Raw genomic sequence first — 14,836 nt, 5'->3', positions numbered from 1 at the left:
AATCGTAGGTAATTGCATGTGCGGGAGAAAGACAGAAAACGAAAAAAATATCAAGTAGGCCATATTTTTAGCGCGCTGTTGCCAAACGCCGTAAGTATTCAATACCCTCGACAAACTTACTTCCGGCGTTTGGCAACAGTGCGCTAAAAATATGGCCTACTTGATATTTTTTTCGTTTTCTGTCTTTCTCCCGCGCATGCAATTACCTACGTTTCTCTGTCAGTTACACGGTTTTCCTATGGTCGCTTTTGGATTTACCACACCTGTATAGAGGCGGGATAGACTTAACGTGTGTGTTAAGCCTTAACTAACTTAAATTGCACCTGTATACCAAAAACCATCCCAACTTACCTGACAATTTTCAATCCGTCATCAAAACGTCACTCTACTAAGACAAGAGTATCAAAATCTTCCGTTACGGCATTCCGAGTCTGGAACTAGGAAAATATGGATAAAATCGTCACTGAAAATCTGTTTTTGCTGGAGTTCTTGGTGGACAGCGTCACCTTGGATAAGAAATGCGAATGCGACGCTCCCCCAGGCGAAACGTGCGTGTCCTTTCAGTTCCTGGACAATGCGCCCTTGGACGTGTGCGAGGCCGATTTCAATCCCAAAAGGGACATGAAGGGAGGCGATCGCGAAACTGTAAAAAGCGGGAAAAGTTGTTTGTTCTCCCTCAGTCCTGAACAAGCGGCCGCTGGTACTGAACAGTTCGATATTTGCGTTTCGGTCACCAAGAAAATGCAACCGGGGTGGTTGCCTGAAAAAGTCGAGCTAGGTACTGTACCATCCTTAATGTCCCCCAGGTGACCAACCAATAATAACTTCCAGGTGGTTCGATTATAAGCATAGCAAATTTGTTCAACGAATTGATCAGTAGTGTTGAGCTGTCGGATGGTAGTTCCCCCACTGCCAAAACCCTGAAAGATGTCTTTGACGTCAACGACTCCCAGGGAAATCTCATAGGAAAAATCAGCGTTTACATCCGAATGTCCTGCTTTGGAAAACTGATAGTGACGCAATTCCAAATGAATCTGGATGACAAAAGTGTATTGTTCAAAGATAAAGAGGGCAAAAGCTTGTATCGTTACAAGAAAGCGGGCAAGAAGAGAGAGGACGGTCGAGGCGAAATGGGGAAGAAACCAAATGGAGGCAGAAGGTACAATCCCAAGTGTCCTCAAGTACCATGTGACCCACCCGCAGCTCAACCAAGCTCACCTCAAGCACCATCAGGGGGTTACGATTGTCCGTTTGGACCTTGTGATATGTCCCAACCCCAAACCCAAATAGGGGGTGGTTATCCCCAATCAATGGCCCCGCCTCAATTTGGATTCAAGTAATTTCACCCATTTTAGTGTTCTTGTCACACTTAGTGTTGAATTTCAGTCCAACATCCCAAGCCATGGTGACACCATGCAACGAATGCGGTTACAACCCTGATGCAGCTTGTTTGCCGCCCACAGGCATGGGAATGCCACCCATGGGGCAAGCAGGTGCACCCACCCCCGATGGTAATTACCAAGAGATTGGCGCCAGCATGGGTGGTAACTCGTTGACCATAAGGGTGCACAAAGACAAGGGGAAGGCAGAACAAGTGGATCCCAACGCTCCAGACGATTGCACTTGCGGCGGTACCAACACCCAACAGGTTGGTTAAAATCAAATAATCTGTTGGTCTAGTCATTCGGAGCCCTACCAATAAAAAACGATTAAATCCAATTGAATCGTTTATAAAACATTATTGATTTTGCAATTGAAATTAAGCAGGCCTTTGCCATGCGACCTGGAGCATCCCCAAACAGTCCCTTCTCGTTCAGAATGGGAACCGCTGCCCCGGGTGCCGGGGGAACGGACGGCAACAACGTGGTGATCAATCCACCAGTGTACACTGCCCCGGATGGAACCCAATTTACCGAGTTTTCCGATCCCAACAAGGAAACATTCATTCTGAGGTTGACTTTAAAATTGAACAAAAACAGATTTTAAGGGCTGTTTTTATAGGATTGGGAAAAAGAGCGAAGGACTAGACAAGAAGAACAATCTGGAGTTGGAATTGCAAACTCCTAAAGGGCCACCATTGAAACCTCTACCTAAAAAAGAAACGGTATAACATTTTACGCTGTTATATGGCCCATAAAATGGGCTTTTATTATGTTACAAACGTGCCACTGTTTGAATAATGTATGAAATAGTATTGTTTGCTTCAGCCAAAGCCTGTTTGTCTATGCAATGTCAGTCAAGTCAAATACATTTCTTCTTGATGGAAAACTTTGAAGAAATGTGGCAACGTTGCTGATATGATAATAGCTAACCCTGTATCATTATAAAATTATCAACAATTTTGCCTTACTAGTATAATTTGCTTAAGTACAAGCAAACACTTTTTATATTCAGTCAACTTTGAGTTATTATTTGTAATACGAGGTGAAGTCAGAAAATTTTAATATTTTTCAGGTGGAAACTCAATGGGACCCCCAGGATGCGGGTCCTGAAGATGGTGGCGGCAAGAAAGCCAAAGGGGGCGGTAAAGGGGGCAAGGGCAAAGGTAAAGGAAAGAAGAAATAACTTTGTTCCGAATTCATTCTCCCAATAAACATATAAGCAAACCACTACTGGGTATCGAAAATTATTTTAAGACTGACATTTCCAATTAAGTCGGGGGCCCTAAAAATAGCCGCCCTTCCGGCCCGTGGGCTCGAAAGAAACTGCACGGAATATTGCATCAGCCAGGGAGTCTCTCTTTCTCTCACCCATATAGTGTTACTCGGATTCTACACTACCTGGTACAAAGTGTGACGTTTCAGGGCTTACTATTGGTCGGCATAGTCTAGATATATGCGACCGGCATCGTAGAGTTCGTTTTTAGTCTTCAGTCGGCGTTGTTCGAGTTTCGGTTGTTGTTGCAGCTTGCCGGGGCCCCGCCACGTGGTTCGTGCTTTAAATTACGTCAGCTAGAGTGATAACGTGTAGTTTTTCCAGTCGGAAAACAAAAACTGGTAAGTAAAGCCTTTTGGGGAGGTTAGGGTGGCAAAAACAGCCTGTAAAAGACAAACCACATGTCTGAACTAAAAAACCTGTTTGTATTATTATAAAGTAAAAAACATTCAAAGACAACTCCTTTCGTCTGGAACATAAAAATAGATGACCAGAAGCGTAAAATATCGATTTCGCCGGCATTATTTTACTTTCCCATATTGTTGCGTCATCCACGTTGTAAATGGATTTGGAGGCGTCACGGTGACGTCACATCACACTAAAGGGTTATCCCTTTTTATATTAAAAAAAACTACGGAAATTACTACGACTTCAAACTAGTTAATGCGCGGGAAATGGGAGCAATGAGCTACATAGCGTTGGCATTAGAATGGTGTGTACTTTTTTGTAACAAAGGCACACGTTTTTCCAAAAATAACGTCCCAATCACATTCCAAATCCAATTTGGACACGAGAGGTATGTTTACGATGCGGCCAAAATACAAATAAACGCGGTCAATGCCCAAAATAGTCTGTTCAACTCCACCAAACTGATTTCTGTTTACCCCACAGTTAATCAATTTACCAGTGCAAATCTTATTATGATTGTTAATCGATTATGAATTTCAAAGTTATCAAGGTTACTAAGATCAAAGCTCAGTAAACTCATGACTGAAAATTTTAGGTTTTTGCCGACCTCCAGCAATGCAATTAACATTACCCACCCATGCGTTGTACGCAAACTATGCCAAAAACCATTCATACAACTGAAAAACGAGCACAAAATGCACATAATTTTAGGTTACAAGGTTGGAGACACCTGGTACTGTGCCAATATGAATCAGAAAAAAATGTTATCGACCCAAAATCCTACACAAACTCAGAGATACAAGCAAATTTCATCACTTTCTACCTCAGCTAGCAAAACGTGTGCCATACAGGGTAAAGTTGCATCATCTATGGGATCAATGGATTTCGACCTAACCTAGATTAGTAAACCTAGCAATTTCAATTATTAATTATTGAATCTAGTATGTAGGGTTGCCTATGTCTATACATTTGTGACGTAATTATTGCACAATCACCTGCCCTTTCAGATAAAACGTTTATTAGAATGATTCGGCATTTTATTGAAATTAACAACTATATAGATTACCAGGCAATATTAAAGGCTGTTTCCTGTTTTTGTATGTCGTTTTCTATACGTGTTTTCCACTCAAGTACTGATTTGTTTGCAACTTTACATAATTTTGCCGATAAGCCGCTTTGAATATCAATAAATATTTACGGAAATACTGGTTTGCTGCGGTTGAAACATTGACTTCTTATCAATCATATATCATCCTACTACAGAATGTTATCTGGACTCTGAACCAATTTTACCACTACATCTCTAGTCGAAACTAGGTGATAAGTGAGGTTAACCTACGTTTTGACTGAATGAAATCAAAGTGCCGGCTACCAGTCTAAACTACACAACTAAAGTGAATTCCCAGTCAAATTCTTGATCACAAACTTTGAATCTTAAAATAATAACTAATATCAGTACTTACACTAGTCATTAGTTGATGGTTGATTGGTACAAGGTCAAGGAAATTACACTTTCTGCACATCAATTACTCTGCATACCTAGTTTGCTCCTGATTTAACCATTTGGTCTAGCTCAATTCCTTAAAAAATGGGACCTAAAAAGGTAAAATTGAGATTTGTATTGTTGTAAACACTGACATTTACCGGTAAATAATTTTTGGACTGACAGTTGACAGTTTTGACATTGACCAGACAAACGTCACACATGTTAGGCCAGGGCTAATAAGTTAGTTGCTATTCTTATAAAAACTACACTTTTAACGTTATAAACAAGGGAGAAGTTAACTGAAGTTTTAACTGTGAGGAATTGTATTAGAAAAGTCACAATCCTGGACACCAATTAGGTTAAGATTCGGCTAATGAAGTGGTGGTTACAAAACCTAAACCACAACTAAAAACACTAAATAAAGTACGATTCTTGGCCACAATGTTAAATTTAAACTTTCGAACCTAAAATAATATTATTTTCCGGTACTTACACTATCCTGTAAAGGTAAACAAGTGGCTAGTTCAAATGCCTGAAAATTGCATTCACTGCTCGTTTAAAATTGCTTCTTTGTACTTCCAATTACTCTGTTACCAAGATTGCTCTTCATTTAACCATTTGGCTAAAAATTGCCCCAAAAAAGGTAAAAATACGATTAATATTGTTGTAAACACGACTCTTTTACCGGTCAACCAACAAAATATGCTTTTTTGACCGCACTGACAGTTTTGACGTGGCTTAACTAGGGCTGGGTAAGACGGATAAGGATGTGCTAGAAATACATTGAGTTAAGTTTGTACAACTACATTGTCGAATTTATTGACCAAAATGTGTGTGACTGTGACATTTTTCATTTTATTTGTCACATTCAAAACTCAGATTATGCGTGCCCTATGCTGGTATTTATTTATAAATGACTTTTTTATTTAAATTTTAAATTCAAATTGTGCCTTTATATGAATGTCACTCTTTGACAGTGGCCAGACTAGGGCTGGGCAAGTAAAATTTGAATAACAACAAAAAAAAATTAAATTTTTATTTGGCATCAACTAAAAAAATTTAACAAACAATTATTCAGTGTAGCCGCCCCTTTTGATGACTTGCAGTAGCCTGATCACGCCCCCTTGAAACTCCAGGGTCTGGTCGTCGTCGAAAAGCTCTAAAGATGGCAGCAGGCTCCTAAAAAACGACATGTGTCTGTTATCCGAGTCGAACTTGAACATTTTGGGGTTTTGGGGTTCATCGTGTTCGATTCTTCTTTTGTGCTCTTCAGGGTTGCTGGACGTAGGGATTAGACTTTGATCGAACAGTTTGGTCTCTTCTTCGATCAATTCTTCTTTAATTTCTGCGTTTTCAAAGTTTTCTGGGTCTTCCTGCAAGAATGCATAGGCGGAGCTGGCGATTTTCTCCAGGAAACTCATTTGGTCGTGATAGATATAAGGGCGGGTTGTTTTTGAACTGTTCCTTTTGCTTTTCTTGTACGATTTCATCCAGGAATCCCTGATTTGCGTCCATTTTCTCAATACAAGTTTATCTGAATTTAAATTCAATTAGTAGAAGATTTTAGGCGTTAGATGGCGCACTTACTGTATTCTTCCTGGTCTTTTTTCTCCATCTCCTCGAACTCGTCGTTCAATAGGCAACAAATCTCTTTCCAGGCCTCTTCTTTAGCGAATTTGTCCTTGTAGGAGGCCAGCGTTTTGTCCCACACCACCGGCTTTTGCTCGATCAACGAGATCATCAGTTCAACGTTTATGGCCATTCTGAACATGAAATTCATCGGCAAACGCGACCTTTCGCATAGAAACGACGGCACGACTGGTGCGGAAAGGGAAAGGGAGCCACTCGAACTGTTCGACCGGTTCACCGGGGGACGGTTACGGTCGATTCACCGAATCGGCTTCGGGCCCACAGTGGCGCCCTCATTATAACCAGCGGCGGGCGTCGGTTTGCTCTGACAGTTATCTAATATTGATTTTTTTTTTGTTGTCAGTCCAAATAGAAAATTACAACTGGGGCACACAGCAACCGTTAAGATAAGACAAAAAGTAGTTCATGTTTACAATAGGAACAGCACAGTGAACCTTCTTTTCACTGTCAAAAATGTACTTGACGTGACGTCAGTGATAAGTCAGAAAAATTAGATAACCTGCCATGCAGTTTCAAGTATGGCGGGTGAATTTAAAATTTCAACTCAAATACCAAAAACTGTTCTATTTTAAACGGGACACCCTGTATAGTATTATTACAATTTAGTAATTTTGAGTAGTCAATTTCTAGTATTGACTTATTTTAAGGTGAAACACAACAAACAACTGTTTCGGAATTGCCTCGTTTTGCAACAATTATCATAACAATAACATGGTTTGTTGTTGCCTTTATCGTCAGTCAAAGTTCCCCAACTAATAATATTTATAATGATACCGAAATTAGCATTTTAAGTTTAGTTAGTGCTGTGTGCCGCAGTTGCAGGTTATAAGGAGTGAGTTATGGTTAAATTACTGCTTTGATTGGCGCCGGTTAATAAACCGATTAGACGTTTAAATTGCTTTATAATTTACTACCAAAACTGTCTGGTGGTATAGGCATTATAGTAGTAATTCAGATTTTGTGCGTGTAATTGTTCCTCAATTAAGACATTTTATGAAAATATTGACTGAAAACCGTGCGCAAACTGATGAAAATATGTCAAGGTTAGGTAATAATAATTAACGCGTTTATTATAAATATATGGAATTATCAATAGAATTTCAATGGTACAGAAAAATCCCTACTGATTATTTTCATAAAATGTCACAAGACACAGTTTATAATCGGCGTCGTAAATATTTTATAACGATCCTACAGGGAATAACACACACAAAATCGATTTGCGACGACAATACAACCACTATCATTACTGGGGGTTTGTACAGTAGTTCCCCATCCACTTTCAGTTTCCTTGTCAATGGCGACAGAATGTTTATTTTATTGACAGTGACAGTGACAGCCTAACCTAACCGTAATTATACGTCAATCAAATATTTTACAAAAACACTTGTCCAGACTAGCACAATTACGTTAAACTCTCTTATATTGAACTTATCTAATTAGGAAGCAAGTCATTACCGGTCATTTCCTTTTTGTAAGTAGTTTTCTGTGTGCTAAACTGTCCGTCTTTGTTCAATCCGTTACCGCTTTAACTCCATCTCTGTCGCTAGCAAATTAAAACACAATAGTCCACTTCTGCGTGTAAATATACAGAGTGAGCAATCTATTATTGTTATGGCGAGACCACAATACTCAAACCCACCGCACTGTGTTTATTATTTGACCTTTGGTATATTGTTATCAGTGTGTCCAGATAATGATGACGTCTTTAGGCTCGGTAGGGGGCTGCCTTATAATCCGTGGATTTATCACAAAAGGCATTATTAACCAATTAGAGTGGTGTGTTTTAGGTTATATTGTACTGATAAGTTCAGTCAGTAGGTTGGAGAGTCCTGAAATTTGGTTTGTTTCAGATCATATAAACCATCCTCTCAGGCTAAGAGATACTCTAGAGGTAAAAGTTTAAAAATGGTAAGTAAATATTTTTGCCGCCATTTTGTGTATTTATAATTTAATTTGATAATTTCAGACGGAAAGTGAAGATAAGGAAGCCGTGGCTAACGGCATCCCCACTGAATTAGAAACTTTCCTGCCCAAAGACAATTCAAGCGTGAATGCAGTCACTAAGTAAGTAATTTCCTCTCACCTTAACGATTTTCTGGACCTTGTTCGTTTGATGGTCACGTGTGGTTGGAACCTCAAATCGAACAGGGTGCACTGCACACTGACGTCATAACCACATTTATTTTGTGTACTTGTAGCGTAATCGGATACGGCTCTTGCGACTCATTAATAGGAAATTCGGAAAAAAATTGTCATGCCACGATTGAAAATAATAAGCAAGTATTTTTGCAACTCGGGCTGTTAGTAACAATAAAATGACAGATGTCAACCGCCTTCTGCGGTGTAGAGAAACGTCACAGTAACTGTTTGAATGTTTATTTGCAGGTATAAACTTAATGGAGATGCCGAGGCGGCTAACTATGAGTACGACCCGTTCAAGGCCAGAAGCCTGGAACATCCAGTCTCGTAAGTGATTTTATAAATTGTCAGTATGACAGGAAAACATTGTTTTTAATCCAGGAACATGGACACTCTCACTCATTTACTCAAAGCGTCCTTAGGGACGGGCATTTTATCGATGCCGGCCGCTTTCAAATCGGCCGGACTAGTGATGGGCATTTTTTCCACCATTTTGGTGTCGGTCATCTGCACCCACTGCTCTTACATTTTGGTGGTATGCGCCCACGAACTGTACAAACGGTCTAAAAAATCAGAGATGAGCTTCTCCGAAGTGGCAGAAGAAGCGTGCAGAAAGGGACCGAAATGGGCGCAGCCCTTTGCTGCTCCAGCCAGAATGGTGGTCCAAGTAGGAATATTTGTAACGTATTTCTTTACTTGCTCCTGCTACAGTGTGATCATAGCCAGGAATATCACCTACGTGTTGGATCACTATTTAGGTTACGAGTTTAACATACGCTATATGATTGCTTTTCTTCTGATTCCTCTGATCCTGTTGGCGTACGTTCCAAATTTGAAGTATCTAGCTCCGTTTTCTATGGTAAGTTGATTATTAACAAATGTCATTTGTCAATGTCTAAGTTTTTTTCAAGGTGGCCAACGTGTGCATGGGTTTGGGTCTTGGTATCACTTTCTACTATTTAGTGGTCGATTTGCCACCCGTTAGCGACCGCCCAATGATGGGCAACATAGCGGCGTTGCCAATTTCCGTTGCAGTGACCATGTTCGCCATTGAAGCCATTGGCGTGGTGATGCCGTTGGAAAACAATATGGCGTCACCGCCCAGCTTTACCGGTCTGTGCGGTGTACTCAATCAAGGAATGTCATTTGTCACTTTGGTTTACATCCTGCTCGGATTCTTTGGTTATTTGCGTTACGGTGAATCTACCGAAGGATCGATAACCTACAATCTGCCACGTGACGAAATGTACGTACATCAAGTTGTCCTTCTAAATTATTTCTTCAATTTTTATTTTTTGACAGACCGGCTCAAGCTGTCAACGTCCTGATCGCCATTGCAGTTTTCTGCACGTTCGGCCTGCAATTCTACGTGTGCTTGGACATTGCCTGGAATGGTATCAAAGACAAATGCGCTGCACATCCAACGGCCAGCCAATACGTGATGAGAACGGTGATGGTGGTGGTGTGCGTCAGCATTGCAATAGCCGTGCCCACCATCATCCCCTTCGTCGGTTTGATTGGCGCCTTTTGCTTTTCTATCGTAGGCCTGTTAGTCCCAGTGGGTATCGAAATCATCACCTTCTGGGATAAAGGCTTCGGCGCCTACAACTGGAAGATAGTCAAGGACGTTGTGGTGGCTGTCGTGGCCGTGTTGGCCTTTATTTTCGGTTCGAAAAGCGCCATCGAAGATATCGTGGCTCTGTATCAATAAGTTCCTCCCTGTTAGTATTTGTACTAATATTTATTCCATTTTTTTCCTCATCCTGTGTGTGTAGTTGGGTTAGGACAGTTAACACCACCTTCTCTCGGATCAGGCTGTGATATTTTTTTTTTTTTTTTTAATAAAAAAGTCTCTGATAAGGGGGAAACATCCCTTCAACGGCCAGTGCAACGAAAAAAGAGGCCTTTGTAGTGTCGCAAAAGTGCCTTGAAATTTGCAGTCCTAAAATATTTTTCTATTGAAACTTTTCCCAACCCTGACAACTTGAAGGCATTGTCCTCTTGTTGGCACACACGTGACGTCATACAGGTAAACACACGTGACGTCATACCAAAACAGAAACGGACCGACGTTTCACCCATTGTTATGTCTAATACTAACATACATACTTGATTTTTACTTTTTTTTTTTTTAGATTTAGTACGTTCGGTATTAATTTGGGTTATACAGGGTTTCTGTAGTTTTTTTTTTAATTATTAGTTCCAACGCAGTTTTTTATAGTTTTTTCTTAATTATTAAGTAGGCAATTTTACAAGTGATTTATATTATTAAAATTGTTTAGCAGGCGTCTACTACAAACTTGAAATTTGTACTTCTATTTAGTGTATATAATATGCTCTCTACACAGTAAAACAGTACCATTTTGGCGTAATTTTCCAGTATTTTAGATTAGGTGCTGGTATTGTTATATTTTTAAACTGCATTTAGAGCAACTAAATTTAGTTTTTATTGTTAATAATTTATACTACTATACTTGTGTAAGGAAATATAGAATTCAATTTTTTTGTTGTTTTATAATTTTGACACTAAATTGCTAGAGTCATTTTTGTTATTTGGAATTTATTTTTTTTTGTACCTAATAAAGCAAGTATCTAAATTTAAAAAAAAAAATTGTAAATATATTTTTCCTTAATCAGTCTTAAATTTACATATTTTACATAAATTTCAATATGTATATACACATGTACATAAATAATTAAAAACTTATAATTAGGTATATGTCATCTAGTAACAAAGCCGCCTTTCAAAAGGGCTTGTTGGGCAGCATTGCATATGTGCTTAAACCTGTCTGGCCCCAAATGAATTCCTCCATACCTGGTAAAAGAAAAAATAATAAAACAACTACTTTTCGACTGAAGGTGTAAATAAACCAAATTACCATCTGGTTACCACCACGGCAACGTTAAGGACATTGAGTTTTTCCAGTAAATAAGTCAAACGAATCCCGGATTGGTGTTCTCCATCCTCGTCGTAGCTCATATCGATTTTCTTGCCGTTTTGCACTCTGTACGCCAAAATATTGTGCTTTGCCTGAGCTATCTTTTTGTTTTTCAGCAACTCGTCAACAACTTGCCTGTCAAATAATAAAAATTACTCACACAAAAGCACTTAGGATGACGTCACTCTCAGTCCACTCACCTAGCTTGACTCGGATGGGTAATTCTACAAGCGTGTCCCTGGAAAGTACTTTTCCGGTCCGATATTGCGTGTCCGTGTATAATTTCTAATTTCCCGCTCTTCTCTATTGGTTGAGTGGAATTACTTTTCTGGGACTTAAATGCGCGTAGTTTAGGTGAGTCAGTCTTGGTCTCAGCTATATCTTTCAATATCTCAATCCATTGAAAAATAACAGGAGAACCTTTATTGGTACTATAAAAAAATGATACCTAATTCTAGGGTGTCTCTCCTAATAAAAAACTCAATTAAGGCAATAAAAGTAAGTGGAACTTCCTTACCTTAAAACCCTCTTTGAGGCAAAATCAGATGATGATAATTCTACCTGATCATATAACCTGTCTGGATTTAAATTATTGGTTCAATGGACAATGGAGGTATTTTGGCGTCAATGTTGTGTCTCATTTTAACTCATTCTGATGAGGTTAGATTGGACACTTACGTCAAAATACGCTTAATAGCCACATTTATAAGAACAAATGTCATTATGAAACAAAAGCTTTGAAATACTTTGATGCATACCTCCATATGTGCAATAGAGTGTTAGTTGTGATTGGTCAAAAAAGGCAGCTTTCCGAATTTTTTTTGACCAATCGCAAACTATGAATCACGCGAACTTACTTGTACTGTTTTTCAAACTCTTTTTCAACCAACTCCTTCTGGGTGGGTGTCATTTTGGGGCCCCAGAAATCAAAGCTGGGGGGCTTGTCCGAAGGATAATCGGGATTCAGAGTGATCCACAGCTCTACGTCGTCAGTTATTTTGATATTATAGGTATCCTCCTGGTTGTAGCACTGCTTCCATCGTTTTCCGTAAATTGCCGCCAGCGCTTCCAGTTCCTCGATTTGCGCAGCGATATTTTCAACCATTCCGATTTATAATAAATTGAGAGAATTATTTAATAACTTGTGCAAATTTTAAAATCACTTAAAACCAAAACCTTGAAGAGTGCAAAGCTTTACTGGGACGTGCGTTCTACGACGAAGCTTAAATGTAAAATGATGCAACAATTGCAAGCAAGCTTAAAGTAAAGTCGCTTCGCACTCCCATTGGTTAGAACGGCTTCAGATCACGTGATATGTACGTCGGTGGAAAGTTGAACACCCGCCTTCAATTTAGGCTAACCAGTGTTGCCGTGTGTGTCTCAAAACATTAAAAAAAAAAGTGATGTTAGCTGTTAGGTTTAGTTACATCAGTTTTTCAACCAATTTTAAAGATTAAAACCCAAGTTTTTAATCGTAGTTCTCATGTTAATAACACAATGTAAATAAGTAACCTGAACCAGTTGGCAACATTGCACTTCATTTCATTTATCCGATTGTCAAATTCAGTCAAGTCAGTCAGTCAGTATTCTGTCAATCTCCTGATTCACAAGCAGCATTTTCCAAATTTTCTAAATAAATTCGTGTTTCCAACATAAAGATGTCCAACCAGAACCGCAAAAGAAAATCAGCCACTAGGCTAGACACCGACGAATCCGATTACCAACCCCGAGGTGGTAAAATGCGTATCAATCACGAGGAAGACGAGCCCAACTACATGGCCCAACTGCTATTTGGCGATGAGGGCAAAGAACTTTTACCAGACACTGAAATGTTTATCGAACATTTTGATGAACAAGACCACACCAAGCATGATTCAGGGGTGGAAAGCGGTCCGGCAGAAGACAGCGACAGCCAAGACCAGCGAAAACCCGCGTGGTCGGACGACGACGACGTGGGAATTGACGTGGGCGAAGCCCTGCGTGCCCAGCATCGTAGATTACCTTCGGGAGGGATCAACGATCGTGCAAACCGCTACTCTAACTTGTTGAAACATAAATTTGAGTCAATTGTGGGCACTCCCAGTTGGGCTAAGCTTGACAAAGTTAAAAGTGAAGATGCTGATTTGGACGAGGAAATTTTGCACAGTGTAGGGTTTGTCCGCAAACCTCTCGGCACCACATTACCCGCGGGCACCTTGGAGTTCAAAAAAGTCAGAGATTTAAACTGTGAAACATATTCGGAAGGTCCATTTATCAATGCTGTGGAGTTTCACCCCACCTCTAGTGTAGGTTTGGTTTCAGGACGTAAAGGAGTGGCAACTCTGTTTGCAGTGGATGGAAAGAAAAACAATAAGTTGCACAGTGTGGCTTTTGAAAGATTTCCTATACTAAGTGCAAAGTTTGTCAACAATGGAGATGAGGCTATTTTGGGTTCAAACCAAAAACACATCTACGTTTATGATCTAATGGGGGCTAAAGCAATGAGGTACAACCTGCCCCCTGACATGACCCAGTGCAAAAAGTTTGTGGTGTCCCCAGACACTCACTGTTTTGCTGTGGCAGGAAAATGGGGTGAAGTCCATCTTATGTCAGCAATATCCAAAGAAAGACTTGCCACCTTGAAGCAGGACAATGAGGTGACAGCCCTAAGTTACAACTGTGATGGCAGTTTACTATTTGGACATTCAGACAGTGGTGAAGTGACCATATGGGACATAAACATGAGAAGGGTCAGACACAAATTCACTGATGAAGGTTGTCTGCAGGGTTCTGCTCTTTCAGCCTCTTCATCAAACCAGTTTTTGGCCTGCGGCTCTGCACAAGGCGTGGTAAATTTGTACGGCATGGAGGATGCTTTGAAAAGCAAGTTGCCTAAACCCCGCAAAACCATTATGAACCTTACCACTGCCATTACAGACTTGGAGTTTAATTCTTCTAGTGAAGTGTTGGCTTTGGCTTCTAGTGATATTAAGAATTCAATTAAACTGTTTCATATAGCTAGTGGTAGTGTTTTTAGTAATTTCCCACCATTTCAAAGCAAGTTAGGACATTTACAGTGTATAAACTTTAGTCCTGGTAGTGGGTATTTAGCTTTAGGTAATAGACAGTCTGTAGTATCTTTATTTAGGTTGAAGCACTTTAAAAATTATTAACATTTAAGTGGCAAAGTGAGTTTTTTTACTGATTTTTTTTAATGTACCATAATGTGTAGTTTTAAGTTTTCAGTTGCTTAAGTATCAAGCAAAAATTAATAAAGTGACTGTTGTTGAATAATAATGTTTAGCTTTACTTCATTATGTGCAATTTTCATGTTAATGTGACTGTAAAACTCAAACTGACCTTCAGTTGCATTTTCTTGTATGTCCACTTTTGGTTTTGACATTTGACAGCAAATTGAACCTGCAAACTAAAATTACCAATCTGTTTGCGGGTTTTGTCTATTACAGTACCCCTTAATATCAATGTTGCATTTTTTGCAACTTTTTTCTGCAAACTTTCATGTAGTGTGTGTAGATTAAAATCGAATTTCCCGCTCCGTGACGTCACAGACGATGAG

At 39.6% G+C, this 14,836-nt stretch overlaps 6 protein-coding genes across 13 annotated transcripts in view; 3 read left to right on the top strand and 3 right to left on the bottom strand.

Moving 5' to 3' along the window:
• Sh (Potassium voltage-gated channel protein Shaker) overlaps positions 1 to 5,181 on the bottom strand; it is a 50,482-nt gene extending 45,301 nt beyond the window's left edge. For all 6 annotated transcript variants that reach the window (XR_014179422.1, XM_081987690.1, XM_081987692.1 and 3 more), the window contains exons 1-2: positions 5,043 to 5,181; positions 4,527 to 4,658 (exon numbers count right to left, since the gene is read on the bottom strand). The gene's annotated coding sequence lies outside the window, so the exon portion shown is untranslated. The remainder of the gene's footprint in view (positions 1 to 4,526; positions 4,659 to 5,042) is intronic.
• Positions 229 to 2,609, top strand: LOC145734397 (uncharacterized). Of its 2 annotated transcripts, none has more exons than XM_081987710.1 (6): positions 229 to 778; positions 832 to 1,336; positions 1,387 to 1,648; positions 1,768 to 1,952; positions 2,002 to 2,104; positions 2,455 to 2,609. In XM_081987710.1, exons 1-6 carry the CDS (start codon positions 448 to 450, stop codon positions 2,563 to 2,565), a joined length of 1,497 nt encoding a protein of 498 aa, XP_081843836.1. In that variant the 5' UTR covers positions 229 to 447; the 3' UTR covers positions 2,566 to 2,609. The 2 variants fall into 2 exon arrangements, with proteins under 2 accessions (XP_081843836.1, XP_081843835.1); XM_081987709.1 differs by having other exon boundaries at positions 239 to 778; positions 1,765 to 1,952.
• On the top strand, positions 2,749 to 10,844 carry path (solute carrier family 36 member pathetic). Of its 2 annotated transcripts, none has more exons than XM_081987719.1 (7): positions 2,749 to 2,996; positions 8,053 to 8,110; positions 8,169 to 8,266; positions 8,588 to 8,668; positions 8,723 to 9,200; positions 9,253 to 9,587; positions 9,644 to 10,844. In XM_081987719.1, the coding sequence occupies exons 2-7, from the start codon at positions 8,108 to 8,110 to the stop codon at positions 10,050 to 10,052; spliced, it is 1,404 nt and encodes a 467-aa protein (XP_081843845.1). In that variant the 5' UTR covers positions 2,749 to 2,996; positions 8,053 to 8,107; the 3' UTR covers positions 10,053 to 10,844. The 2 variants fall into 2 exon arrangements, with proteins under 2 accessions (XP_081843845.1, XP_081843846.1); XM_081987720.1 differs by lacking the exon at positions 2,749 to 2,996 and adding an exon at positions 6,944 to 7,031.
• LOC145734408 (uncharacterized) lies at positions 5,572 to 6,513 on the bottom strand. The gene is made up of 2 exons (XM_081987729.1): positions 6,137 to 6,513; positions 5,572 to 6,083 (listed from the first exon to the last, which is right to left on the bottom strand). The coding sequence occupies exons 1-2, from the start codon at positions 6,327 to 6,329 to the stop codon at positions 5,620 to 5,622; spliced, it is 657 nt and encodes a 218-aa protein (XP_081843855.1). The 5' UTR covers positions 6,330 to 6,513; the 3' UTR covers positions 5,572 to 5,619.
• A 90-nt stretch (positions 10,845 to 10,934) lies between the features above and the next one.
• LOC145734407 (protein IMPACT-B-like) lies at positions 10,935 to 12,528 on the bottom strand. Its single transcript, XM_081987728.1, has 4 exons — positions 12,138 to 12,528; positions 11,481 to 11,711; positions 11,221 to 11,415; positions 10,935 to 11,156 (listed from the first exon to the last, which is right to left on the bottom strand). The coding sequence occupies exons 1-4, from the start codon at positions 12,383 to 12,385 to the stop codon at positions 11,063 to 11,065; spliced, it is 768 nt and encodes a 255-aa protein (XP_081843854.1). The 5' UTR covers positions 12,386 to 12,528; the 3' UTR covers positions 10,935 to 11,062.
• Positions 12,529 to 12,851: 323 nt separating this feature from the next.
• wcd (U3 small nucleolar RNA-associated protein 18 homolog wicked) lies at positions 12,852 to 14,556 on the top strand. Its single transcript, XM_081987711.1, has one exon. The coding sequence runs from the start codon at positions 12,939 to 12,941 to the stop codon at positions 14,430 to 14,432; it is 1,494 nt and encodes a 497-aa protein (XP_081843837.1). The 5' UTR covers positions 12,852 to 12,938; the 3' UTR covers positions 14,433 to 14,556.
• The last annotated feature ends 280 nt before the right edge of the window (positions 14,557 to 14,836 follow it).

This window comes from Ips typographus, linkage group LG10 (genome assembly GCF_016097725.1).
Source record: "Ips typographus isolate SLU linkage group LG10, UJ_Ityp_2.0, whole genome shotgun sequence".
Classification (NCBI taxonomy): Eukaryota; Metazoa; Arthropoda; class Insecta; order Coleoptera; family Curculionidae; genus Ips; species Ips typographus.
The sequence above is the reverse complement of the archived record's forward strand: the minus strand, read 5'-3'. Positions and strand labels throughout refer to the sequence as shown.

What these genes read in the sequence shown, in the direction of transcription:
- LOC145734397 (XM_081987709.1), top strand. Translation starts at nt 448, where the DNA reads ATGGATAAAATCGTCACTGAAAATCTGTTTTTGCTGGAGTTCTTGGTG. An exon ending in GCCTGAAAAAGTCGAGCTAG is followed by an intron (nt 779 to 831) that starts GTACTGTACCAT and finishes AATAACTTCCAG; the next exon opens with GTGGTTCGATTATAAGCATA. An exon ending in CTCTACCTAAAAAAGAAACG is followed by an intron (nt 2,105 to 2,454) that starts GTATAACATTTT and finishes AATATTTTTCAG; the next exon opens with GTGGAAACTCAATGGGACCC.
- LOC145734408 (XM_081987729.1), bottom strand. Translation starts at nt 6,329, where the DNA reads ATGAATTTCATGTTCAGAATGGCCATAAACGTTGAACTGATGATCTCG. An exon ending in AAAAGACCAGGAAGAATACA is followed by an intron (nt 6,084 to 6,136) that starts GTAAGTGCGCCA and finishes ATTTAAATTCAG; the next exon opens with ATAAACTTGTATTGAGAAAA.
- path (XM_081987719.1), top strand. An exon ending in ATCTAGCTCCGTTTTCTATG is followed by an intron (nt 9,201 to 9,252) that starts GTAAGTTGATTA and finishes GTTTTTTTCAAG; the next exon opens with GTGGCCAACGTGTGCATGGG. An exon ending in AATCTGCCACGTGACGAAAT is followed by an intron (nt 9,588 to 9,643) that starts GTACGTACATCA and finishes ATTTTTTGACAG; the next exon opens with ACCGGCTCAAGCTGTCAACG.
- LOC145734407 (XM_081987728.1), bottom strand. Translation starts at nt 12,385, where the DNA reads ATGGTTGAAAATATCGCTGCGCAAATCGAGGAACTGGAAGCGCTGGCG. An exon ending in GAGTTTGAAAAACAGTACAA is followed by an intron (nt 11,712 to 12,137) that starts GTAAGTTCGCGT and finishes ATTTTTTTATAG; the next exon opens with TACCAATAAAGGTTCTCCTG. An exon ending in ACCCATCCGAGTCAAGCTAG is followed by an intron (nt 11,416 to 11,480) that starts GTGAGTGGACTG and finishes ATTATTTGACAG; the next exon opens with GCAAGTTGTTGACGAGTTGC.
- wcd (XM_081987711.1), top strand. Translation starts at nt 12,939, where the DNA reads ATGTCCAACCAGAACCGCAAAAGAAAATCAGCCACTAGGCTAGACACC.